Here is a 17,995-nt window from a genome sequence, read left to right on the forward strand (position 1 = left end):
CTGACAGGAGGCCAGATGGCACGTGACACATGTCAAGTGGTCAATTCATATTGGGGAATTATTATTTAATGGGTATAGAGTTTCAGTTTTACAAAATGAAAAGAGTTCTGGACATGACTAGTGGTAGTACTTGCCTAAAACTAATGTACTTAATGCCACTGAACTGTACACCAAAAATGGTTAAGATGATAAGTCTTATTTGGGTGTTTTACCACAACAAAAAATACTAAATGAATAATATATAAAAATAGAAAAACAGAATTGAGTTAAAAATCAAGCTGTGATTATATATTACCATTTGTATATTTATATTTGATTTTTAAACACGCGAAACAGGGGTGCCTGGGTAGCTCAGTGGGTTAAGCCGCTGCCTTCGGCTCAGGTCATGATCTCGGGGTCCTGGGATCGAGTCCCGCATAGGGCTCTCTGCTCAGCAGGGAGTCTGCTTCCTCCTCTCTCTCTCTCTGCCTGCCTCTCTGCCTACTTGTGATCTCTCTCTGTCAAATAAATAAATTTTTTTAAAAAAGAAAAAATAAATAAATAAACACGCAATGTTATATGTCATTTATGGATTCGTACCCTAGAGGGGAAAGCCTAGAGTTTTATGGGCTCCTTCGAAGTTCCCACACCACCACTGGTAGATATGGAGAGAGGTCCTGAAATTCTATCTTACCACCAATATTTGTCCTGAAACTATCAGACTTTTCCTATCATGTCCTTTCCTCTTGTTTACATTAGTCACCTCAGGAAGTCCAGAACTTCCAGATCATCCCATATGGCTCAAAACATGCCCTTTTCTATTCCCATTTCCCACTCATTCCCAGTTCCCAAAACCCTTCCACAGAGCCCTTCAGAACTCACTCAGTTATCAGCAAATTCCTTGTCCTGTGCCTCTTTGAATGTTCCCTTCACCTAGTTCCTTTGATCTTCTTCCAAAAACCTGTCTTCCCTACAATCTTTCAATCAAGGCTATATTTGCTCCTCCCTCCTTAGTTCCCAAAACATGGCCTCTAAGTCCTCTTTCTCCCTTCTAATCTCCTGCACTTGCCTCAGCCAGTCATGCCCGTGCATGGTCATGCCCCGAGGCTTTAGGCTTTATCATTACCAAGAACTGCATGCTCCTCAATAATCCCAGTTCCAGCATGCCACTTTACCACCGCCCCCTCTCTCTTTCCAGCTCACTCCCTCTCGTATTTCAGTACAACTCTTTGGCCCCCATCCGAACCAAAATCTTTGGAAACATCCTTTTATTCTCTCTTACTCTTACAACTCATATTGATCCACCAAGATTCTATTGGCTCCATTTCAAAATATATCTGAAGTTAATACTCTTCATCACCTCCTCTACTATCTCTTGTCCGTATTATTGCTGTAACTTCCTAATTGGCTTCTGCACTTCCGCCCTGTACCCTTCTGGTCTATCGTCCTAGAAGCCAGAGTCATCTTTTTTAATTCAGCCATGAATCAAGCCATAATACACAATACACAATATTGTTGTATAAATACAACTATATGAGATCACTAAAGAAATAAATTTAAAGAGAAAAGAATAGCATCAAAGGCTGAGCCCTGGGGCATGACAACACTTGGAGGTCAGGGAGATAAGAGAAAATCAGCAAAAGACACTGAGACAGAACCGCCAGAGAGGTAGGAGGAAATCAGGAGTACACAGCATTCTAGATGCCAAATAAAGGCATTGTTTCAAAGAAAACAGATGCTGTTGATAGGTCAAGTAAGATAATGACAAATATTGATTACTGGCTTTATGTATCTGTTACTGGTGACCTTGATAAGTGCATTTCCAGAGATGTGGTAAAGGTGAAAGCCTAACTGGGGTAGGCTCAAAAGCAAATGGGAGAGCAGGAAGTATATACAAGCTTAAAGCATCTTGTCATAGTAGAAAACCCAAACTCTGCCAAAGAGTACTAGGGTTGTGTCAAAAGCACTCAGGATCTACCCTGAATAGGCTTCCACTGATCAAAGATAGGACAAATGGAGCTTCAGAAGGGTAATGACTACAGTGGATTGAAACCTATCAAATATTTTTAAATCCATGAATTCATAATGACACTAAAAAAAATCTCTTTGGTCCCTTTTGTAGAATGCTAGAAAATCAGTTCATTTCTTGTAAACTGTAATTAAAAGAACCAAACATTCAACCTATGCTTCCTATAAAATCTACCATTCAGAGTAACTGAGTAGTTGATAAAGGAAGTTTCCTTTCATGCAAGTATGCTAGTTAATAAACAAAGACTGAATGACAGATTTAAGGTGTTAATTTTTTGCAACCCTTAATGAATTAATAGTAGGCAATGATCACAAGTGGCTTCAAATATCACCAAAAAAGAGACAGTGGAATATTGTGTATCTAGGTCTATCTTACTTGAAAACTCATACACTTCAACTACAACTTACTGCTTCCATTCAAATTAAACCAGGTCTGCTTACATCATGTTTGCCCCAACAGGAATAAAAAAAAAAAATGGAGTGCCTTGCTGGCTCAGTTGGAGAAGCATGTGGCTCCTGATCTCAGGATTGCATTCGAGACACATGTTGGTGTAGAGATTGCTTAAATAAATTTTTTAAAACCCTTTTAAAAAAGGAGGCGAGGGGCGCCTGGGTGGCTCAGTGGGTTAAGCCGCTGCCTTTGGCTCAGGTCATGATCTCAGGGTCCTGGGATCGAGCCCCGCATCGGGCTCTCTGCTCAGCAGGGAGCCTGCTTCCTCCTCTCTCTCTCTCTGCCTGCCTCTCTGCCTACTTGTGATCTCTCTCTCTGTCAAATAAATAAATAAAATCTTTAAAAAAAAAAAAAAAAAGGAGGCGAAACATTAGCCAGTGAAGAAAGAGTATCCTTAGGTTGAGGTCGAAGTGTCCATCTCTAAGGAGGAGAAGGGATCTTCAGTGAAAGAGGCAGAAGATTAGCGATCAATCAGATATAGTCCTTGATCCATAAGAATTTATAAAGAATCTGGAAAGAGAAAACTTGTATACATACAGCAAAGCGATCCAAAATCAGCCTGATTAACAATGTTCTGGGTCCCAGAAACCCACTTTGTTTGGTAAACCGTTAACAGAAGGATCTAACTCACACTGCTCTCCTCCTTCTCAAACCAGAGGTGGTACTAAGATAAGTGTCTTGGGAGTTGATCAAGTCTAAATTGGAGTCCCGGCTCTCCCATCAATTAATTTGTGACCTAGAGAAAGTTACTTTAACCTAAGGCTTGATTTTCTTACCTGTAAAAAGTGGAAATAATAATCTTTATCTCTCAGGACTGTTGAGAGAATTCACTAAATCTCAATGCGTCAGCCTCCTCCCACTCCCCATTCCATCAAGATTCTCCCTCTCCCTCTCTTCCTCTCTATCTCTCTCTCTCTCTGCCACCTGCCTTCTCTCTCTATATCATCATGGTCTCTCAAGGAGCCTTGATGTATGGCGTGGAGCAGGAAGAGGAAGGGCCCTAAGTATTTTGTCCATACCTCATCTAGGGCACGGTCTTTGTCCTGGCAGATTGCAAGCAGATAGATGGAGGCTCTGAAGACCACCAGTGGAGGGTGCTCACCCTGGTCCTGCAGAGACAGGAGGAAGCTTTGCACAGCCACAAACAATTCTGCCTCTGAGACAAACCTGTCGACCAAGGAGAGTCTAAGTGAAAAAGACAGAGATGGCTATCCTGCCTTGTCACATCCTGTCTTACCACATCCTCCCTCTGCCTTCTGTCCTTCTGCCCCAACCTGTCAATGGCCTAATGACACCTTGCACAAAGAACACGCTACATATACTTACAAAAATTAGACATACATGCATAGCACAAGATTCTATGCTTTGTACAAATCCCTGTCAGGGGCCAGAGACTCCTCACTCACAACTAGAAGATGAAGTGTCTGGGCGCCTAGGTGGCTCAGTGGGTTAAGCCTCTGCCTTCAACTCAGGTCATGATTTCAGAGTCGTGGGATCAAGTCCCGCATTGGGTTCTCTGCTCAGCGGAGAACCTGCTTCCCGCCCCTCTCTCTGCCTGCCTCTCTGCCTACTTGTGATTTCTCTCTCTGCATGTCAAATAAATAAATAAATAAAATCTTTAAAAAAAGGAAAAAAAGAAGATGAAGCGTCTGCCAGCTAGAATAGCACTATTAAAGAGAAGGATGCTACTTCTGGGGTTTAGCAATCCATTTTTTGGCCAACAGTCCACTCCTCTTTATCATTAAACTGGTATGTTCAGTGGGTTAGTTTCTGGGGAAGGGATTCGTCTATGTTTATACATGAAAGGGTAATAGGGGTGAGAAGGAGAATGACTTTTTTAGTAAAATACAAAAGGCATATACCCTATTATATCTTTTCAATTTTCCACCATGGATATCTCTCACCTATCAGATTAAGTTCTTTAAAAAATTAAACATTTTAAATTGGGTAATACTAAACACAATGTAATGTCCTAGAGCAGAAAAGGGACAGTAAATGAAAAATTAGTGAAATTCAACAAGAATGCTAAGACCATTCAATGGGGGAAAGGACAGGCTTTTCAAGAAATGGTCCTGGCGGGGGGCCTGGGTGGCTCAGTTGGCTAAGCAGCTGCCTTCAACTCGGACCATGATCCCAGGATCCGGGATTGAACCCCACATTGGACCTCCTGCTCAGTGGGGAGCCTGCTTCTCCCTCTCCCTCTGGCTGCTGCTCTGCCTACTTGTGCTCTCTCTATACATATATATCTGTCAAATAAATAAATAAAAATCTTTTTTAAAAAAAAGAAAAGAAATGGTCCTGGCAAAATTAGATATACAAAAGAATGACTTTGACCCCTCACCTAACATGATCTAAAAAAATATAGACCCCAAATGGGTCCAGAGCTAAAACTATAAAACTTGAAAGAAAACATAAAGCAAAAACTTCACAACATCAGATTTGGTAATGATTTTTTTTGGATATGACATGAAAGGCACAGATAATAACACGAGAAACAGACAAATTGACTGATGAAGGTTTTTAACTTCCATGTATCAAAAGATACTGTCAAAGAGTAAAAAGGCAACCCACAGAATGGGAGAAAATATTTACAGATCATGTATCTAATGAGAAATTAATATCCAGAGTAAACAGAAAACTCTTAAAACTCAATAACAACAATAAAACTTGCTGATTCAAAAATGGGCAAAGGATTTGAACAGACATTTCCCCACAGAAGACATACAGATGTCCAATAAGCACATGGGAAGATACTCAACATCACTAATCACTAGGGAAATGCAAATCAAAACTATGAGGTGATAACCTCACATCCATTAGGATGGACACCATCAAAAAGCAGAAAATAAGAAGTGGATGAGAATGTGGAGAAATTGGAACCCTTGAGCATCATTCGTGGGAATGTGAAGAAGTACAGCTGCTGTGAAGAAGAGCATGGCATCTCCTCAAAAAATTACAACTAGAACTGTCAGATGCTCCAACAATCTGGGTACATACAAAGAAGAACTGAAAACAGGTTCTCAAATTGATATTTGTACACCCAAGTTCACAGCACCATTATTCACAAAAGCCAAAATGCAGAAGCAATCTGAGTGTTCACTGATGGACAAATCTGTAAGCAGAATGTGGTATATACATACAACGGAGCATTATTCAGCATAAAAAGGGAAGGAAATTCTGACATGCTATAGGACAGATGAATCTTGAGGACACGCATTAAGTGAAATAAGCCAGTCACAGAAAAATATATACTGTGTGATTCTACTTACAGGAAGCACTTAGAGTAGTTAAAACCATTGGGACAGAAAGTAGCATAGTGGTTTCCAAGGGCTGATAAGGGGAAATGGAGAGTTATTCAATAGGTACAGAATTTTACTTCTGCAAGAAGAAAAGAGTTCTGGAGATGAATGGTGGTGACGGCAGACCAACAATATTAATGCACTTAGTAACCCTGAACAGTACACTAAAAATGGCTAAGACATAAATTTTATGTTTGTGTATTTTACCACAACAAAAAATTGGGAAAAAATACTAATGCACCATTGGTATCTTAGTTTGATAAATGTACCATAGTTATGTTAACAGTAGGAGAAAATTAGTGAAGAATTCTCTGTACTCTTTTTTTTTTTTTTAAAGATTATTTATTTATTTATTTATTTATTCGAGAGAGAGAGACAGTGAGAGAGAGCATGAGCGAGGAGAAGGTCAGAGAGCGAAGCAGACTCCCCATGGAGCTGGGAGACCGATGTGGGACTCGATCCCGGGACTCCAGGATCACGCCCTGAGCCGAAGGCAGTCGTCCAACCAACTGAGCCACCCAGGTGTCCCTTCTCTGTACTCTTTACAACTTTTGTATAAATCTATAATTACCCCAAAGTAAAATGTTCATTTAAGAAATATAAATAAAATGGATGATAGGTATAATTTACACATTGTATAGCTACTAAAAGTATGAGGCAGACCTATTAATACATGAGCTAACATGAAGAGATCTCCAACATCTATTGTTAGGTTAAAGGGCCAATTGAGGGGTGCCTGGGTGGCTCAGTGGGTTAAGCCTCTGCCTTCGGCTCAGGTCATGATCCCAGGATCCTCGGATCAAGCCTCCGCATCGGGCTCTCTGCTCAGTCTGCCTCCTCCTCTCTGTCTGCCTGCCTCTCTGCCTACTTGTGATCTCTGTCAAATAAATAAATAAAATCTTTTTAAAAGAATAAATAAAGGGCCAATTGAAGACTTTATATAATATCTCATTCTGTATACTGGGAAAAAAGAAGCATATGTGTGTTTCTTGATGCATAGACAAGTTCACACAGGGCACCTAATAGTAGTTAATGCTGGTAACTATTTTACTTGCATATTTACTAGAATTTTTTAAAAAACATTCAAAGAATCACATGGGCAATAATCAAAACAGTATGGTATTGCCATAAAAACAGACACATAAGCCAATGGAACAGAACAGAGAGCCCAGAAATAACTCCATGCATATACACTCAATTAATTTACAACAAAGGTACCAAAAATATACAATGGGAAAAGTACAGTCTCTTCAATAAATGGTGTTGGGAAAATTGCACAGCCACATGCAAAAATAAATAAACAAAAGTGGATCGCTATCTTATACAATACACGAAAACTGACCAACATGGATTAAAGACATGAATTAAGACCTGAAACCATAAAATTTCTACAAGAAAACATAGGTAGTAAGCTACTTGACATCTGTTTGGGGGATGATTATTTTAGAGCTTCTACCAAAACCAAAAATAAACAAATGCGGCTCTTTCAAACTAAAAAGCGTCAGCAAAGCAAAATCAACAAAATGAAAAGGCAACTTATTGAATGGGAGAAAAATCTTTGCAAATCATATATCTGATAAAAATTAATATCTAGGGGTGCCTGGGTGACTCAGTGGGTTGAGCCTCTGCCTTCTGCTCAGGTCATGATCTCAGGTTCCTGGGATTGAGCCCTACATCGAGCTCTCTGCTTGGCGGGGAGCCTGCTTACCCCTCTCTCTCTCTGCCTGCCTCTCTGCCTACTTGTAATCTCTGTCTGTCAAGTAAATAAATAAATAAATATTTTTAAAAAGTTAATATACAAAGAACTCATACAACTCAATAGTAAAAAATAAAATAAAAAATAAGTCCAATTTTAAAATACATAGAGGATCTGAATAGACATTTTTCCAAAGAAAACATGCAGATGGCCAATAGGTACATGAAAAGATGCTCAACATCACTAATCAGCAAGGAAATAAAATTCAAAACCACAATGAGGTATCACCTTATACCTGTTAAATGGCAATCACCAAAAAGACAAGAAAAAAACAAGTGTTGGCAAGGATGTAGAGAAATGGGAACACATGGGCACTGTTGGTAGGAATGTAAATTAGTGCACTCACTATGGAAAAAATAAAGGAGTTTCCTCAAAAAATTAAAAATAGAACTACCATATGATCCAGCAATTCTACTTCTGAACTCAAAAAGATATCCACACCACAATGTTCACTGCAGCACTATTTAAGGCCAATACATGGAAAAAACCTGCATGTCTTCTGGTGGATGAACAGATAAAGAAAACATGATACGTACATACAGTGGAATACTATTCAGCCAAAAAAAGGGGGGAATCCTGCCATTTATAACAACATGGATTGACCTTAGGGCATTAGGCTAAGTGAAATAAGTCATAGAGAAAGAAAAATACTTTATGATCTTACTTATATGGGGAATCTTAAAAAAAAAAAACAACTCTCGGATACTAATAACACATGAGGCTGGACATCTTCACCCACAGGGGTGAATGCTTAATGGGTATGAGGTTTTATTCTGGAGTGATGGAAATGTTTTGGAGCAAGAGAGGTGGTGGCTGCACAACTGCAAATATACTAAATGCTACTGAACTCTTAACTTTATTTTTTTTAAAGATTTTATTTACTTATTTGACAGAAAGAGATCACAAGTAGGCAGAGAGGCAGGCAGAGAGAGAGAGGAGGAAGCAGGCTCCCTGCTGAGCAGAGAGCCCAATGTGGGACTCAATCCCAGGACCCCGAGATCATGACCTGAGCCGAAGGCAGTGGCTCAACCCACTGAGCCACCCAGGCACCCCTGAACAGTTAACTTTAAATGATTCATTTTGTGTTGTGTGAATTTTACCTCAATACAATTATTTTTTAAGCTTAAGGAACAGTCTTTAGATTTTGAAATTTTAATCAATTGTACAGTAATTTGTTTGTTTGTTTGTTTTTTTAAGAGATGGTGGTGGCGGGCAAAGGGAGAGGGAGAGAGAATCTTAAGCAGGGCTCCATGCCTAGCACAGAGCCCAATGCAGAACTCGATCTCAGGACCCTGAGATCATGACCTGAGCTGAAACCAAGAGTTGGACGCTTAATGGATTGTGCCACCCTGGAGCCCCTTAAACTGCACAGTAATTTTTTTTAAAGATTTTACTTATTTATTTGAGAGAGAAAGAGAGCTAGTGCAAACAGCAGGGAGGAGAGGGGTGAGGGGAGGTACAAGAGGAAAGGGGAAAGGAAGGGTAGAGGGAGAGGAGGAGCAGAAAGAAAGGGAGAAGCAGGTTCCCCACTGGGCAGGGAGCCTACCCCAGGGACCCAGAGCTCAATCCCAAGACCCTGGGATCATGACCTGAGCTGAAGGCAGACACTTAACTGACTGAGCCACCCAGGCAATCCTGTTTAGTAATTCTTTTTTTTTTTTTTCCCCTTAAAGATTCCATTCATTTATTTGACAGAGACCACAAGTAGGCAGAAAGGCAGGCAAAGAGAGAGGAAGGGAAGCAGGCTCCCTGCCGAGCAGAGAACCCAACTTGGGGCTTGATCCCAGGACCCTGGGATCATGACCTGAGCCGAAGGCAGAGGCTTTAACCCACTGAGCCACCCAGGAACCTCCTGTTCAGTAATTTTTTTTTTAATAATTTCTGTTTAGTAATTCTTCAGATTATGAGACTGACGCGCTGCCTACTGCGCTAAGAAGGCACTCTGTTTAGTAATTCTTAAAACCAAAGCAAACCACTATTTTTTTTCTATGCACAAACAATACTTTTTAAGGATACCAAAAAATTCTAATTAACACTCTAGACCTCTTCTCTCTACACTGTAACTACCCACCTGCCTTAGCCCTCCTCCAATATGTGAGCCCCTCAGGAATAAAACCCAATTCTCACTTATCTCTGTGTCCCCAGTGCCCAACATCAGGCTTGGAGTAGATGCCTCTGTGAATATTTATCAAACTAAACTGGGCTACAGATGTGGGTCCCAGGATCCACGGCCAGCCACTGGCATCAAACACTGACCTATCCTCGTGGATGTAGGCCAGGTAGAAGAGGAGCAAGGTGCTGTACTGTCTCTGGCGAGCAGTTCCCTCCACATACTGGCCATCTGACAGGAAGGCGAGGCTTTCAGGGCTCCTGCTGCTTATCTGGGGCAGCCCCTGCTGCAGGAAGGCAGATGCTGCAGAGAGTTCTGGAGAGGAAAGAGGCAGGAGAAAGCCACACAGAAAACACATAAGAGCAGGTAATCAGCACATAAATACCTGCCTACATGAAGGGTACTGCACAGGGTAGCAGGGTTCATGCAGGATAAAAGGAAATCAGAGTTTCCTAGTCCTTTATAAAGCTTTCAACCTTCCAGGAGAGACTAAAGATATGAAGATGAACTAAAGATGTTCTTCCACTAAACATGTGGAAGAACATGGATACAATCCTTGATACATTCATTCATTGACAGGGCCAGGCTGTAAAACACAGGCCCTATCTCCCGGAGCTGGCAGCTGAGAAAAGACAGATAATTAGACAGTTAACAGGACATGCGATCAAGTGTCCCATTCAAGCGTGATTCATACCACCTGGGGTGGGGAAGGCAAGCTCAAAAAGGAGGAAACTGTGGAAGGTATGCAGAAAACAGGCAGAAAAGTGAGGGCAGAGAATCCTAGGCATGGGAAGAAAGGGGTTCAGGGGCCCAGAGGCTTAAGGGGACATGTTCAGGGTGCGGCAAGGAATTCCGTCTGACCAAACCAGTGATGAACAGATGTGGAGTGTCGAGAGTTCCAAAATGATGTGACGTAATTTGTAGTTTGAATGCTGAGTCAAGAATTTAGATTTTATTCTGAGAATAGATCTCCTACAAAATCTCTATTTCAGAAAAGAAAGGGTATTTTAATACCAAGAGTATAAAGAAAAAGACTTCAGAGCTTAAACTTGAATAAAGTCAACTTTATAGAAAATTCACTATATTACCCTTACTTTTTACATTTCACCATGGATCAGAGGAACCTTCATCACTGTCTGACAGTGTCCCACAGACTGATCTTTGGGGATCACCAGCTGAAGGCTGGGGTGTTAGGACGATAAGACTTATTTTTGGACAGATCTTTCCAGCGGTGGATGGAGACCAGTTGGAGGATAAGAGACTGAAAGCAGGAGGCCAAGTTAGAGGTCAAGAGAAGGGTCTGTCCTGCCAGTACAGTGGACTTAGGGCCATGTGGAGAATGAGGATGGAGAATATGCACAGCAGAGCCAGGTCAGTTCTCCTAATTCTAAGTTTAGTGATTTTTGTACCAAAGCACACTATAATCATTATTGTAAAAATGAAACTAATATGCTAGAGTTCCACACATCCACCCACCCTTTCTCCTGATATATAAAAGAAAGAAGCAGTCTGCATGTTAGTAAGGTCTGCTGTTCTTCCTGGTACTCAGATTTGACAAGGCCTCATCGTCTAAGGAGGCAGACATGTGGGGCTCCTCCTATTCCCCCAAAAGAGGATGCTGTAGGCGGCAGTAGGGCTAGCCCAGTGAGCACAAGAGGTGCTGTGCCGTGGCTACCAACGTAATCTTAGGCGTCAACCATGGCAGAAGTGGTTGTGCTAGTGTCTCTGAAGGCCAGACCACACCTAACAGGCAAAGAGCAGGACACCACATGGAGAGATGGAGAGGAATGGCTGCTACAGTGAGAGACTTGGGAACCAAGCCAGTTGGAAGGAATGAAAATGTTCACCCGAGATTCGGTCTCTCTCAGCCCAGTGCTGGAGAAAAAGGAAAAGGAGTGAGGTTTGGGAAGTGGAGGGACATGACACATCTTCATAAATGTAAAAAGAGGAAACACAGCCAGTACCACAAAGAAGGTATCATATTTGCTGAATGAATGAATAAGACAATGATTAAATTGTTTTATGTTATACCAAAAGAAGTCTAGGATAGAGGAACTCCATGGGGGCAGAGAACATGTCGTAATTATCACCATATACACAGCAGCACTGAGGCCTCCCTGGCATGTAGCAGAAGCTCAGTGACTTTCAGGAGAGGGAAAAACTTCAGCTCTCAGCCCTCCATCTGCTATTCCTCCGGCCTAGACTCTTCCATGTGCCTCCTTTATCTTACGCAGACCCCTGCGAACATGCCACCTACTCACAGAGGCCTTCCCTGACCACATATCCACCATGTATCTTCTCCCTCCATAATCCTCTATCCTTTTGTCCAGTTGTATTGTTTTCATAGAACCTATTCATTTTTGACATTGAATCTATGTTTATTGTCTACCTCTCTCATTCCATGAGGACAGGATGTTGGGACTCTATCACCAGCACCTGGAAAGAGCCTGGCACACAGTAGATGCTCAAGAAATATTTCATGAATGAAGAAACAAAGAAATGGAACAGGCCATTCAAGTATTTTGAACAGAAGTCTCTGGAGGTAACAAGCAGAGAGCGAAAGTTCTGCTGTAAGGGATGTTACAGAGGAGATGGCCTGGATGAGGAACTGGACTTGATAAGCTCTGGAGTCTTCCTCAACCCTTAGAGTCTAAGGGTCCAGGAACCTTGGATTCTTTTGTTTTCTAATTCTATTATCTCATCTCCCTAAGTGTTAGTCTCTAGTTCTACCATTCCATGATTCTGTGATTCCTCTGGCAGCTTCTAGCAAAGAGGTCATAATTATTGTGATATTAACTACTACCCAGCCAATCAACAAAGGTATCCAGACTGTAAAAAGATCACCACGGACCTGAAGAGTGGTCAAGCCGCAGCATCTTACCTTCTTGGGAAGGTGGTCCTGTCTTCTCTGGAGCTGAGAGGAGGTTGAGGCTCATGCAGTAGAGGAAATTGGAACATACCTGATTTAGGGCTGAGTGACTTAGAGGGTGGAAAGGAAGAGACAACAAGAGAGGACATTGTGACTTTGGCTGGGACAGCATTATCCTTGCCATACACTGGGGCACCACTGCCTTGTGCCAAAGCCCAATGAAATTCTAACCATGGCTCTGGAAGAAGAAATCTAGATGTAGCTGTGAATAATTAATATGGAACCTGCTGCCACAGCTATAATGTGGACACATAGGCATTGACTAAAATTCAAAGTTGAAAAAATAAGTCAGGGAAGGCTACTGAACTCTGACTTAACAAAACATAGCAACAAAAACAAGTGCTCCTAGACCAGGAAAGAGCTTGGGAGTACTAGGGGGGAAAGGAAGCTATTGAACCCAAGATAGGTAATTGAGATCTCCTTAATTACACACATCCAAAATTGTGACTTTGAATCTGGATGGATCCTTTATTTGTATCCCCTCCTGAAAGTTGGTGTTCTATTCAGAGATATGCAAGGAGACCTAAACACCGCACTGTGGTCGCCTTGCAGGTTGTAGGCAGTAACAATGGGATCTGCCAAATAAATGCAGACAGGTGGCAAATCATAAATGGGAAGGAAGAAGAGGCTACTGCAGAAACGTTAACAAGACAGACTAAAGTCTCTATTTTGAACAAGAGAGTTTCTCCTCTGGAAATGCTGGGCTGGCAGCAGCGAGGACATGACTCTCTGTGGACACTTCTTTCATAACCTCAAGGGCTTCCAGTTCCCCATTTGTAAAATGAGGGGTTAGACAAATGATCACCAAGAGCCTTTCCAGTTTTGACGTAACAGGCACCCATCCACGTGTCACATGGAATGAATGTCTCAGCAGAACCAGACTAAATAAAAGCTACAGAAGCATGTCGGATTCATACCACCAGCTGCTGAGCAATTCTGACATGGTGTCAATCCCCTCACAGTCCAATGACTAAACCAGTCAGAAATTTCCACTTGTCCAGTCAAGGACACTGGCCCCTTGGCCACCAATTTTCCCTGAGAGCAGACATACCTCAGGCTGTTGCGGAATCTGGCCTTTAGTTCCAGGGTTAGTCGTATGAAAGATGAGGAAGCTTGGGAGAAGTGGGAAGCAAGCAGAAAGCAGTTTTTTTTTTTAATTTATTTTTTTAAGAGTTGTAATTTATTTATCTGACAGACAGAGATCACAAGTAGGCAGAGAGACAGGCAGAGAGAGAAGAGGAAGCAGGCCCCCTGCTGAGCAGAGGACCCTGGGATCATGACCTGAGCCGAAGGCAGAGGCTTTAACCCACTGAGCCACCCAGGTGCCCCCAGAAAGCAGTTTAAACTAGATTTATTACATCGTCATCCCGGCCCATACTGATCACATCCTCTACTGCCTTCCCAAATCAAAACCTCTCCCAGTGACACTTCTCTCAATAAAAATCAGCACCATCCACCTTGATGGCAGCCACAAGCCAAGGCATTACCCTGAGCTATTCCCTCTCCTTTCTGCCCCACATCCGACTGTCTCACACCCCTCAACACTGTCTTTGTTCCTATCATCAACCTGAGTTAATACAAGAGTCTGAATTATTTTCTCCAGTCTTGCATCCCTCTAACTCCTGGTTCATACCAAATCAAAAGAGATCTATCTAAAACAGAAAGCTGAGCCTATCACTCCTCTTTTTTAAAACTCAAAGTTTCTAGGATAAAGTCCAAATTTCTCACATGGCCAACAAAGCCCTCCATGACTGAGCCCTGGCTACTCCTCTGTGGTAGACCTTCCACTATATGCTATGTGACAGGAAGAAAGGGCAAGGCTTTAAATGATAATGATAAGAGGCAAGCATTGCATAAAAATTCAGGAAGCAAAAAAAAAAAAAAAAAAAAAATCAGAAAGCAGGCACCAGAGCCAGATTCCCTGAGTTTGAATCCTGGGTACACCACTTCTAGTGCAATCTTGGGTAAATTATTCAACCTCTCTGAGTTTCAGTATGCTCCTTCGTAGAGTGAAGATAATCAGAATACAAACTTTCTAGGGTTTTTCTGAGAACTAAAGGAATTAATATGTATAAAGCACTTAAAACAGTATGTGACAGGGGTTCCTGGGTGGCTCAGTCAGTTGAGCATCTGACTCTTGATTTCAGCTCAGATCATGATTTCAAGGTCCTGGGATCAAGACCTGCAGGCTCTCTGCTCAGCAGGGAGTCTGCTTATCTCCCTCTCCCTCCACCCCTCATCCCCTCCTCCTGTTCACCTGTGCTCTAAAATAAATAAATAAATCTTAAGGGGGAAAAAAACCCCAGTATCGGGGCATCCGCCTCTCCTCCTGGCTTATGCTCTCTCACTCACTCTCTATCTCTACCAAACACACAAACAAACAGTGTCTGACAATAGTAAGAGTGTAATAAACGTTAGTTGTCATTAGTTATTAATTATTACTCCCTTTCTGCTTTGGGCTGTTTTCCCCTTCCCATTCTCACCATCACTAATACTAAGGAAAATAAAGGAGACTCTAACTCTGACTCCTGGGCTTATTCAGCAGATTGAAGTATTTACAGGTAACAACTGGACAAGTGAGAAAGGAAGCTTTACACTTGAGAGGAAAAAAATGACTGGTGAGAGGAAAAAATAAATAGATGCAAGAAAGCCTGGAAAAGGCTGAGGGAATCAAGAACCACTAGGGTTTGGGACGCTTGGGTGGCTCAGTTGGTTGGACGACTGCCTTCGGCTCAGGTCATGATCCCGGAGTCCCAGGATCGAGTCCCGCACCGGGCTCCCAGCTCCACGGGGAGTCTGCTTCTCTCTCTGACCTTCTCCTTGCTCATGCTCTCTCTTACTACCTCTCTCTCAAATAAATAAAATCTTAAAAAAAAAAAAAGAACCACTGGGGTTCAATTAATTATAAGAAGGCAGTTCAGTGTACAGCTAGACAGCAGCTTTCACACAGAGTGCCAGTCCCCCCCAGAAGGCATCTGGAAGTCTATGGGACGTTTTTCAGGTGTCACAATGACTGGGGGTACTTCTGACATTCAGCACTCAGGCGTCAGAGATGCTAAACATCTTGAGAAGTCTGAGGGAATATCAAGTACGGAGAACAACGTGGAAAGACGAGTGTTGTGGGACTGGAACTGGAACCTCCTTGATATTCTTAGAGAAATAGCAATAAATCCAAGAACTTACTTTAAGTATCTTTGGTTGTTGGATAGTATTGCCTTCCACTCAACACTGGGCAGAATATAGATATTGTCTCTGAGTGATCACATAAACCTCCTGCCCACAGGTTATGCTCTCTTTGAATTCTCTGGCACCCACCTCCCTCCCGACTTCCACACTTGCCTGATGCCTACCGAGCTTCTTGGAGAACTTCTCCTTCATGTGGGGAGCGATGACAAAGAGACTGTGCAGAATCGAGAGGAAAACTTCCATCAAGTTTGGGTGGGTGGCCTGCTCTGAGTGCCTCTGCAAAGAACCAGGAGGGAGAACACAGTCCACCAGGACTGAGCCTCTGAAGAACAAAGCATCAGCAAAACTGGCATCAAATCTAGCAAGAATAAACTAACCCCTTTCACTTGAAGAGCACAAGAAAAGCTAGGGAGCCTGAAATCACAAGCCTGCATCCAAGGATTGTATCCACCACTTAATAAGTTGTATAAGACACATTACCTCTCTGGGTCTCTCTGTACCAAATGGAATAAAATAGTAATAACAAGACCTAGCTCCCAAAAACAAATAAGATCTGATGTGTAAAAAAGTACTTCCTAAACTATAATGCAGAGTGATGCTGAAGTTTCTTTCTTTTTTTGTTTTTTTATTTGTCAGAGAGAGGGAGAGAGAGCGAGCACAGGCAGACAGAGGCAGGCAGAGGCAGAGAGAAGCAGGCTCCCCGCCGAGCAAGGAGCCGGATGCGGGACTCGATACTAGGACGCTGGGATCATGACCTGAGCCGAAGGCAGCTGCTTAACCAACTGAGCCACCCAGGCATCCCCTTTTTTTTTGTTTTTTAAAATAGGCTCCACACCCAACATAGGGCTTGAAGTCATGACCTAAGATCAAGAGCCACATGCTCTACTGACTGAGCCAGCCAGGCACCCTTCACTGACACCCAAGTTTCTATGATTATAGCCATCAGTAATAATCATATAGTTTGCAAACTATCTTCACATTTATTTTTTTAAGATTTTATTTATTTATTTGACAGACAGAGATCACAAGTAGGCAGAGAGGCAGGCAGAGAGAGAAAGCAGGCTCCCCGCTGAGCAGAGAGTCTGATGCGGGGCTCGATCCCAGGACCTGGAGATCATGACCTGAGCCGAAGGCAGAGGCTTTAACCCACTGAGCCACCCAGGCACCTCGTTCACATTTATTTTTCCTTTTTTTTTTTTTTTTTTTTAAGATTTCATTTATTTATTTGGGAGAAAGAGAGAGAGAGCATGAGAGGAGAGAAGTCAGAAAGAAAAGCAGACTCCCTGCAAAGCAGGGAGCCCGATGTGGGACTCAGTCCCGGGACTGCGGGATCATGACCCGAGCCAAAGGCAGTCGCCCAACCAACTGAGCCACCCAGGTGCCTCACATTTATTTTTCATGTGACCTCTGTGAATACTCCAGTCATGAGGCAGCCCGATAGAGCAGACAGAGCTCTGGATTAAGAGTAGACAAACCTGGGTTCCAGATTAAGCTCTGCACAAAGTCACTTCGTGCAGAGGGGTTAGTTAACCCTGCCCCTCTCAGTGTCTCAGTTTCCTACCTGTAAAAGATGGGGTCTCAGAGACATGGTTCTTATAGATACATTTCCTTTGGTTTTTAAACAAAAAAAAAAAATTTTTTAAGATTTTATTTATTTATTTGACAGAGAGAGATCACAAGCAGGCAGAGAGGCCTGCAGAGAGAGAGAGGGAGAAGCAAGCTCCCCACCAAGCAGAGAGCCCAATGTGGGGCTCGATTCTAGGACCCCGAGATCATGACCTGAGCTGAAGGCAGAGGCTTAACCCACTGAGCCACCTAGGCGCTCCACAAAAAATGTTTTTATTTAGAAATGTAATACATGCTCATTAAAGAAAAGTGTATAAAATATAGAAAAGTAGAAAGCAAGAATAATATAATTCTACCAATTACTTCAAAAATTTTTTTAAATCTTAAAAAAAAAATACCCCAAGCCCCCAAACGCCAAAGTGTGGTATTTAGAGTCTATCCAGTTCCAGATCTGACTCAACACTTTGTACAGTCTAGGAAGAGGGCAGAGCAGATGAGAAACCAACGTGAACTGCCCAAGTGTTACTGCTAGTGAGTGCCAATCAGAACGTGCTTGCAGTCCACGGCTCCTGACGGTGACCCACCTGAAGACCCCCGCATGCCGGCTCAAAGGCTTCTTCCAAGAGGTCTCCACCTCCAGAACCAGCAGATGCCTCCCTGCTGCCACCTACTGTTCTCAGTAGGTGTACGG

The 17,995-nt window shown here is 42.5% G+C and overlaps 1 protein-coding gene across 1 annotated transcript in view; it reads right to left on the reverse strand.

Moving 5' to 3' along the window:
- The window catches only part of MEI1 (meiotic double-stranded break formation protein 1), a 79,165-nt gene that overhangs the window by 34,136 nt on the left and 27,034 nt on the right, over nucleotides 1–17,995 (reverse strand). The window contains exons 15-19 of the mRNA XM_044227865.1: nucleotides 15,903–16,014; nucleotides 13,604–13,664; nucleotides 12,505–12,602; nucleotides 9,770–9,938; nucleotides 3,478–3,625 (exon numbers count right to left, since the gene is read on the reverse strand). Of these exons, the coding sequence (XP_044083800.1) occupies nucleotides 3,478–3,625; nucleotides 9,770–9,938; nucleotides 12,505–12,602; nucleotides 13,604–13,664; nucleotides 15,903–16,014 (588 nt within the window). The remainder of the gene's footprint in view (nucleotides 1–3,477; nucleotides 3,626–9,769; nucleotides 9,939–12,504; nucleotides 12,603–13,603; nucleotides 13,665–15,902; nucleotides 16,015–17,995) is intronic.

The sequence above is a fragment of the Neovison vison genome, chromosome 12, assembly GCF_020171115.1.
Source record: "Neovison vison isolate M4711 chromosome 12, ASM_NN_V1, whole genome shotgun sequence".
NCBI classification, from domain to species: domain Eukaryota; kingdom Metazoa; phylum Chordata; class Mammalia; order Carnivora; family Mustelidae; genus Neogale; species Neogale vison.